Here is a 9,752-nt window from a genome sequence, read left to right on the forward strand (position 1 = left end):
AACACCTAAAGGGGAAGAAAATTGCAGACATAGGGGGAATGAACCGAGGAGTAGCACTAACTGAATTGCTCTTCAAAAGAGCTGGCACAAACTTGATGGGCTGAATTACCTCCTGTGCTTTTTCTATTCAATGATATCTCTCAATGACAGTTACTCTGATGAATAGCTCATGCTAATGTTGATGATATGAATAGGTCGCAATTTTAAGATGAAACAGAAATCTATACATATTTAATTGTGAACTATAAGTCCAAAATTAGAAGTACATTCAGGTCCCATGGTGAATCATTTCCTTGGATTTTGTTTATTAAGTTTGTATATGCCTTCACTGCTGTGTTTGTAATGTTATGCATGTTTCTCAAATATTAGTGGATTAGTGCTGGCAAATGTTCTTAGCTTTGTGGCTGAGTATATTTGGTAAACAGATTGCAAATGCTTTAATAAAAATATGCCAGGAATTATCTGGGATCACTTTTACTTGAACAAATTTCAAAGGTAACTCTAGGAAAAAACTAAGTATGGTTTAGTAGTAGGGTTTATGTTCACAATCATATACTTTGGCTTCAGTTTCACAACATCATCAGTTCCACATCAGTGTTAGCGTTCAAGTACTCTCCTAGTACTCAACTCAAAAACAAATGCAGTGCCAGAGAACCAGTCCTTTTTCCATGCCTTAGATCAGAGGTAGAATGAAATAATTAGAATAGGCTAATATGCTGAATTGGTAGAAATTCTAACCACAAAGCAAATTCAGTAGCTCAACTCAGCTGGCCTCTAGGACTTTCACTAATTCTTGATTTGAGCTGGTAATACTTCTAGCTCCTTGGAACACAGTTCACTGATAAAATGCTATGCCTTGCCAAAACTATGTCTAATTTTGATAAATAAGATTAAAAAAACACTCCATAGTCAAAATTCCATTTAGCTATATCCATTACACAGTAGTGGGTACCAATCCCATCTCAATGAAGGATGTTCATCTTATTGAATTAATATTATGTTAGAATCTTGGATTTTTCCACATAACTGTTGTCAGTCTCAACAATTTCACAGTGGTTCCCATTGGCACAATTTATGGAAGCTATATATTTACAACATTCAGCACTAAGCAAAGGTGTGTGCTAGTATATTGTTAATTCTTCTATTTGTAATAATCTTCTTACTGGACTATGTTACACTACCAAACTCTGTTTGAATCAATTGAACACAAGCTAGGCTTATGAATAATATATTTATTTACATTTAGAGAAAAGAAATTCAAAAATTCAGCACATAATCAAAGCAGAACATATATAAATGTGAAAACAATAGAATTAAATAATTACTTTCATAAGAACTTCAGAAGGAAAATAAAACTATCTTGGTTTCAAAAAACTCCAGCTTTGTGCTCTTGCTACCTTTCCATTAGTAATGCAATTCTGCTATATGCTAAAAGTGAAATGATATCTCCTATATAACCAGATACCAGAATTTCAAAAGAACTACAGTAGTGTTTCCGTGTCTTGCATTTCACCTTGATTCTGAGGGCAGGGAAGGGGTGTGTGAGGGTGAAGTCAAACCTTAATACTCCTGTTATTTCCTTTCAAGTCAGTTTTTCAGGTATTCTTGACAATTCTACATGCCTCTATTGATGATTAGATTTTGTGGACAGCACAGCAGAGAATAAATTTGTGGGTGATAATTAACTCAGTCCTTAACAAAATAATAGGGTGTACCTTTACTCAAGGAAGGCAATATCTGATGAAGGGAGCATGAGGTAGATCAATTTAACTATGCAGGCCAATATGTGACAGATATTGTCTGCCACAAGCCTCACACAACCACATATGAGGTGCAGGGGGTGGCTTTTCCATTGGTTCCTCTGATATTGCTAATCTTTCGGTCTCTGCATTATAGCTTTAGGCCCTTTATATTTTTTTCACTTCAGCACACCATTGCTATTTGTCAGAGGTCAGGTTTTCTCAAGAGCCAAAGGCCACTTTACACTGCTTCAAATGAATCTTGTAACACCTTTATTGTTGACCTGCTTTCTTCTGTCATCCACCCAGTTCTCATATAACACCTGCTTTGAAAACCATATGTGTCCAACCTAACAACCTGTCCAGCCTAACTGCTGAGCATGATTATCATAGCCTCAATGTTGATGTGGTCAGTATGTTCTAGTACTTTCTTGTTATGATCTTATCCTACTGCTTAATAAAAGGTAAGGTGTAAAGGTGTCTTTGGTGCATTAAAACCAACTGGAATTCTCTACTAACCATAATTTCTGATGTTCCTCTCATACAAACCATCAATTTACCAACCAGAAGCAATTGCAAAGTTATCCGGAACCCATACCTGAATATCGGATTATTTTGTGCCTTAATTTATATGTTATACTTTAATTTATATTTCAACGTCCTGTTGAAGATTAGAAGTTTAAAAAATCTTGTTCTTCACTTCCTGAGTTCATGTTAGCTCATATTACAAATATTGTGCTGTATTCCATTGGTAAATGGAACTCTCAGTTAACTGGCATTTTTCATTAACCAGTTCCAGTGCATGCTGGATAATAAAGATTTTACTGCAGATTGGGATAAAATTAACATAATTGGAAAAGGAGCAGAAAGGTTTATATAACATGTCCAAATCTATTTTCTAGGTCAAAATGCTTTTAGTCCAATAATGAATCCAAGTGGGAAAGCAAGTAATGTAGGAATTGGGAACTATTTGGGCAATGAAAATAACATATTTAGGTCTGTTATGGAAATTGTAAAGCAGATGGAGTAATGAAAGAGAAAGGTATCCGTCTGGGAAGAAGCAAATTTCAACGAAGGGAGAAAGGAACTACCCCATAAAGAGAATGGTCTGTGTGCAGCTCCCTTATGTATCAAGATTTGGAATAACCCTTTGTATGTCAACACTTATAATGTTAAGTAGCATTTATGTTATGTTAACATCTCAAAAAATGTGAAGTCAAGAGACTTTCTCTATTCTTTCAGAGGATGTGGGCATCATTGGCAAGGCCAGCATTTGTTACCTAACCCTAATTGCATTTGAATTGAATGACTTGCTAGGCTATTTCAAAGTCAGCCACGTTGTAGGTCTGGAGTCACATGTAGGTCAGATAAGGATGGGATTGCAGACTTCCTTTGCTAAAGGACATTCATGAAACAGATGGGTTTTTACAAGTTTGAGTTAAATGCTAGTTGTAATGGTCACTTGACCAACTTTATATTCCAGATTTATTCATTAAGTTTAAATTCCACCAGCTGCTATGGGGAGATTTGAATCACCATCCCCAGGATATTAGCCTGGGCCCCTAGGTTATTAGTCCACTGCCATTACCACTATAAGCAGTTGAGAAAACTGTTTAGTTAACTGGGCTATATAAAGAATGAGTTGTTTACACCTAATGTAAATCTAGGGAAAAACGTTAATTTAGCTCAGTGAGTGCGAGCTGAATTAAAGTGTTTAGAGAGAAATTGACGGATCCATGTTTATCAGGAAAATTGGATGCTTTGTAATGAGGCAGAATCGATTTTTAAAAATCTCATTCAGAACAGGGACCTTAAAGTGGAAAGACTGAAGGAACATCTCGTTTTTCTGCTTTCGAAGGCCCCTCTGTTCAATTAAGAAACTGAAGTGCTCGGGCAGCAAGACCCACATTGCAAATCTTATTTCCAAATCCGAAGGACCGGTCAATAACAGAACAACTTAATAGTTTTAATGAAGAATGTGCCAAAGGTATGACTTTGGCTAGCGTCTTCAATGTGTGATTTTAACATTACATTTGTTGTTGTTTAAGTGGAGCTCTGCTCCCCAGGCGGGTACTGTTGGTTTTCCCCAGTTTGAATAGTGACCTCTAGTGTGCGGAAATACCCTCGGAATGTGGTTCCCATCCTAATTCTGCACAAGCCTCATTACTGTATCTATGGTAAAATTATTATTCAACAGGCTTGCTGATGCCGTGCTCTTTAAATCCCAGTTCAACTTTGTAACTCGCAATAGTTTACCACACATTAATTTAGCGAGTTTGAAAACGGAATTGTTTGGAAAAGACTTCGAAACATATTCCTTCAGACTGAGGTCCACTGGGATCTCATACTTCGAGTGATTTGTGTTAGCCAGGAAGCGAATTGTACTCCCTGCTAATGCCGTAAAGAGGAGAAAAGCTCAATAATGAAACTGTTTTTCCAAGCCGTAAGAGTTAAAACGTGTGTAAACACAGGTTTATCTTCGTTTTTTTTTCCCGAAATCAGAAGTTTTCCAGCAAAATGGGCAATTTCAATAATAGATGGGCGAAGTGTTCTTTCTACACTACGGCAAAATGCGGTTATTAAAAACGATTTAGTTAACAAAAACGAATTGAACGGCTAGACATTTTTTTAGAAAACGGAAACCTGTTCTTTGTTTTCTTTGCCTGTGTGAAACGTAGCGATTGAATTAATGTAAACGACATTAATCGGGATCTATTATAGGCACAAAGCTCAGTTCCGAATACTTGAAGCGCTGAAAATGTTTCATTTGTGAAAAAAAATCTGCATTTACATAGCATGATCAAAACTGATGTCTGCGCCGGTGAAGTTTAGAACTTGAGATTCTAATTCAGGTCGGAATCAAATCGTTAAAAAATGTTTGAAGTTCCAGTTTAGAAGACAGAATTGAACAGTGGCTGGAGCTGGAAAAAGCCCAGCGAGTGATGTGATTTATGATCCCCACACTAAGTTCTGACAGTGTATTATTTCTTCACTTACCGGAAGCCAGGATCAAGACAGATGTTGGGGTTAAGACACTCCAGGAACCCATTCTCCTCTCAGGTAATCGAACATGAAAAGTCCCACTGAAAACACTTGAATTGTCAATCTACGCTTTTTAATTCCATTGTGCGTATTTGTTATAAAGATCATAGCAGGCAAAGAGCGAGATGAGCGTGAGTCATGTTGACGGGTTTGGGGAAGGGAGTGGGTGGATCTTGGACGGGCTTTGCTGTGGGCGGATCTGAAGCCAGCTGTTCGAAACTTGCCTTTAAACTCCAGCCACAAGGCTCAGTGTGGGGCCGCCCAGGAGGAAAACGTCAAGAAAAAAACCAACACTGACTTTCCACATGCAAAAACGAACAGCACTCGCGGTCTTTGTAACTCGAAATGTTCATTTTGCTAAACAACACTTTGTGGCGATGAAGCGTAGGCGACATGGGACTACATCTCTTAGTCCGCAAAACTCAAATACTCGTGGACTTCCATTGAAGTACACATCAAAGATTTAGCATCTGAACAGCTTCCGAAAAAAGAGTTTTAGAAGCATTCCGCCTCATAGTGGTTCATAGAAGATAGCAAACTACATGCAACCCAACATTTCTCCGATTAATACGCTTCATTTGGTAATTAAATTCTCAGCACATATTTTAATTTGAATTCGAGTACTCTTGCACTTACTCCAAAAAAAACTTAAAAACGTCTATTGTTTTCTGTTAATCAATTGGGGGAAAAAAATCAAAAAAATTATGGGACTGCTTATCCCTAAATTTAAATGAATGTCAGCTCATAAGTTCCTCTAGTTTAAAAATAAAACAAAAGGAACTTGGATCGACTGAAATTAAATCAAAGCGCTGGTTCAACATTTGGAAGGTGCTTGATGCTATGGAATAGGAAGTTCCTGCTATAAGTGGCCACCTTAATTCACTGTTGAGCAGATTTATTTTGCTATAAATAAAAAGATAATTTAGAAAAGAAACCGTTTCGAGTAAAGATCTGGAATTATTTGCAGAAAATCAATATAGAGATACGACTGAAATATGACTTTTTAAAAAAAACTTACATTTCAAAAATATATCCAGAACAGTTTCATCACAAGAAGGGACAGTAGATTAAAATACCTCGTAAATTATGTGCATCTGTTGTGAGAAATTACAGTTCAGAAGAACTCACCTGTTCTTTAAAATATTTGGTAAATCTTTTTGTTGAAATCAAATATTGAAAGTGGGTTACATACATCCCATTCCTATGATGTTCTAATTGGAAGCATAATACATTGCCAGGTGATTGACAATAATCTAGTTTGTCGCAGCCCAGTGTTACATACTGCTATATTTAATATTATTGTGGTTTTCATATTTTATTGATGTTCTTGTTATGCTTAAGAATTAAAAATATCACAAGCACAACTGACCACACTGGGCTGACCAGGTATGCTGCTTCTTACCTCCTCATATGTGGTGAGCTGCTGTCACATCCTCAATTTTGTGGAATACCAATGCTGCCTGATCTCCTGAATATTGCCAGTATTTTCTATTTTCCCAGTATGAACTAAATGTGGCCATTTTATTGGTGCAATGCAGTATATCACTGAAATACTCCGGTAAATTAGTTCTATTTGCTTGTTATTTTTCACCCTCATTGATCTTCACTGTTCCATGGCCAATGTACAAATTCAGAGAGCAAACTATTTGCCTCACCACCAGCCTTATCGTCACCATTGCTCATAAACCAAGCCTTAAGGAAATTCTCTTCCCCATAATGGAGCAGCTGGTGTGGGTAATAACTTGAACACAACACTTATGTGTGTATATTTATTCACGGGATATGTGTCCATCCCTAATTGTCTTTTGAGAAGATGGTGTTGATCTACCTTCTTGAATACAACTTTGTGGCTCGCTGAGCCAATTTAGAAAACAGTTGAAAGTCAACCACATTCCTGGAGGTCTAGAATCACATAAAAGCCAGACAGGTAAGGCTTGCAGATATCCTTCCCTAAAGCCAATCCATGGTCACCATAGCTGATGCTAGCTTCTTAGTTCCAGTTTTATTTAATTGACTGAATTAACTTAATTTAAATTCCCCAGCTGTCCTGGTTTGATTTGTAAAGTACATTTTCCTCTATTTTTCTTGTTTTTATCTTTTCTTTGCAAAAACATACTTTATAAAATATCTATGAGAACATTACAAAGCATTTCAAAATGGTCATTACAGAAAATGCAATGATATTCAAATGATCTAAACATAGATCATGTCACACTCTGAGGTGCTTTAATACAATAAAAATAACATAAGCATTTCAAAACAGTCATTACAGAAAGTGCACGATATTCAAATTGTCCACAATGTACAATGTCACACTCTGAGGTGCTTCAATTCAATTGTGATACATGTAATATTTAGTGTATACATTCAATGTGAAACATACAGCCTGAGGGGTTCTACACAATTCCCAGCCCCTCTGTGTACTGTGGCTGAAAGGTCTTAGACAGCAACCTTTCTCTACTGCACCTCTGCAGTGACTGCCCCAAGCTTTAGCGCATCCATCAGCATCTAGTCCTGGACGTTGGTGCCAATCTGCAACACTAGATCCAGGACAATTCTTTGCACTGGAAGACCAGCAAGTTTCCAGCAGACCAAAGAGCATCTTTCATCGAGTTGATGATCCTCCAGCTGCAGTTGATGTTTGCCTTGGTGTATTTCCCTGGGAATAGCCTGCATCACAGAGCTGCTCACGATGAAACTTGACAAAAACCACTGCATATCTTCCCTAGACCTTCTGTGCAAAGACACATTTCATAAGGAGGTGGACAGTGGTCTCTTCCCCACCACAGCCACCCCCAGGGCAATGTGGGGAGGGAGTGAGACTCTGGGCGTGTCGGAAGGATCTGATGGAGAGGGCCTTTCTCACCACCAGTCAAGCTACATCGTGGTGCTTGTTGGAAAATTCTGGCACAAAGTATGATGTCCATCCAGCCTTTGTAGATTATTTGGCTACTTTACAGTAAATAGGGATTGCTGCATGCATGTTTATATTATGTTGAAAAAAATGAGTGATGTTTAATCACAAAGTAGAACTATCTTCTCATGTAAGGCTACTTAAACCATCTTAAACCCTAAACAAAATTCTCCTTAAAAGGTTCATCAGTGACTTGTTAAAAACGAGGAATATTGTTTACCTGAACTACCTTGCCCTGCCCCAAAATGAATGCCGGCTGGCACGTTACTATTTTGAAATGCTTAAAACACATAGTTCGCGTCGCAGGAACACACCGTGCAAAGTACTGATAGTTTATATTTATAGATCCAAATTACTAAATTACAAAGACATCAAATGCTCATTTAAAACAAATTTTCTGTTAGTGTTAAATAATTCATGCAGTTTGTTTTATTTTGAAATATAGCAGAATTTACACCGGTTTAGTTGAACCATGGCACTCTTTTCACGATCCTTCTTTGTAATATGAAAGAAGGAAATCTATGCCATACACCAAGGGTGAATTTACAATGTAGCTCCTGACCTGGGACCGGCAGCATACAGTTCCGATTTCAATGAGTCGGAACCGCACTTACATTGGCTGGCTCCCGACTGGCTGAGTCTGTAACAAACTTGCCCAAGGGAGAGCAGTGTGCATGCTTGGATACAAACGTGGGCGAAGCCTCTCTCAACAGTTAAAGAAAATAACGAACTTGCAATTATATAGGTCGGACGTCCCATAGAGCTTCACAACCAATGAAGCACTTTTAAAGTGTAGTCACTGATATAATGTAGGGAAATTTGGAAGGCACTTTGAGCATAGCAAGATCCCCCCAAAAAATGCAAAATGACTAGATAATCTGTTTCATTGGTGTTGATTGATGGATAAGTACTTGCGGAGAATAACTACCCTACTCCTCTTGGAATAGTGCCATGGGATTTTTTTTTTGCGTTCACTAGAGGGGCACGTGGAGTCATTTTAGCACCTCATCCAAAAATACTACGATTCTGACAGTACCGGACAGTAGTGGGAGCCTAAATTACATGCTCAGGTCAATGCAATGTGATTTTGGTTGACGGAACTGGCAAAATGAATTGCTAAGAGTGACAGCTGTGGCTCAACTTGAGCTTCTGAGAAGCAAGGTTCAAGAACTTGACCACAAAAATTCTGTGTAGCCACTTCAGGGCTGAGGGGGTACTGCACGGTTAGAGTTGCCATCTTTTGAATGAAATAGTAAATCAACTGCTTGCTTGGGTGGACATCAAAGATTCCATGGCACTGCTTTGAGGGAGAGCAGAGGGGTGATCCCTGATACCCTGGCCAATATTTGCCCATCAATCAGCATAACAAAAATAAAACTGGATTATCTGGTCATTATCACATTGCCAATTATGGGAATTTGTTGTGTGTAAATTCTTGATTGCATTTCCTGTATTACAGCAGTGACAATACTTTAAAAAGTATTTCATTTCTGATGGTTGCAAAAAGTGCTCTATAAATGCAAGTCTGTCTTTCTTTTTATAATACACCATTGCATAATATATGTATAAAAACCATACTAGAGTTCAGTAACAACCACATAGCATTATGATCAGAAGATGTCTGACAGTGTCATTTTCTACTTTGTGCTTTTGGAACAGAATCTAACTATTCCTTTGGTTCTCATTAAGGATGGAGGCAGCAAATTTCAAATTGCATAAATGCCTTAGAAATGTTATACAGCTATTACCCTGGCACATGTTGGCACATGAAGGCACAGTAACAAGCACCCCAGAAGAGTTTTGAATTATAGATATAAAAATGATGCATTTTGCCTCATTTAGGACACAATTTTAAGCATAGATGATAAATATTCATTAAGGAGGAAAAACATTTTTGTCAATTTATATGAGGTTGGTCACTGCAGTATGTGGAGACAGAAACAAGTTTAACATTTTGGATCGATGACCCTTCATCAGAACTGGAAAAAACCAACCACAATAAATTAGATTTATATAGCACCTTTAACATAATAATACATCACAAGTCATTTCACATA

The 9,752-nt window shown here is 37.6% G+C and overlaps 1 protein-coding gene across 3 annotated transcripts in view; it reads right to left on the minus strand.

Moving 5' to 3' along the window:
• The window catches only part of tgfbr2l (transforming growth factor beta receptor-like), a 54,037-nt gene extending 49,068 nt beyond the window's left edge, over positions 1 to 4,969 (minus strand). For 2 of the 3 annotated variants that reach the window (XM_041200124.1, XM_041200123.1), the window contains exon 1: positions 4,737 to 4,969. Coding sequence is in view for 1 of the 3 variants with exons in the window: in XM_041200123.1 (XP_041056057.1) it covers positions 4,737 to 4,788 (52 nt within the window). In the remaining 2 variants the exon portion in view is untranslated. The remainder of the gene's footprint in view (positions 1 to 4,736) is intronic. The other variant, XM_041200125.1, reaches the window with a different exon arrangement.
• Between the last annotated feature and the right edge of the window lie 4,783 nt (positions 4,970 to 9,752).

This window comes from Carcharodon carcharias, chromosome 12, assembly GCF_017639515.1.
Source record: "Carcharodon carcharias isolate sCarCar2 chromosome 12, sCarCar2.pri, whole genome shotgun sequence".
In the NCBI taxonomy this organism is placed as follows: Eukaryota; Metazoa; Chordata; class Chondrichthyes; order Lamniformes; family Lamnidae; genus Carcharodon; species Carcharodon carcharias.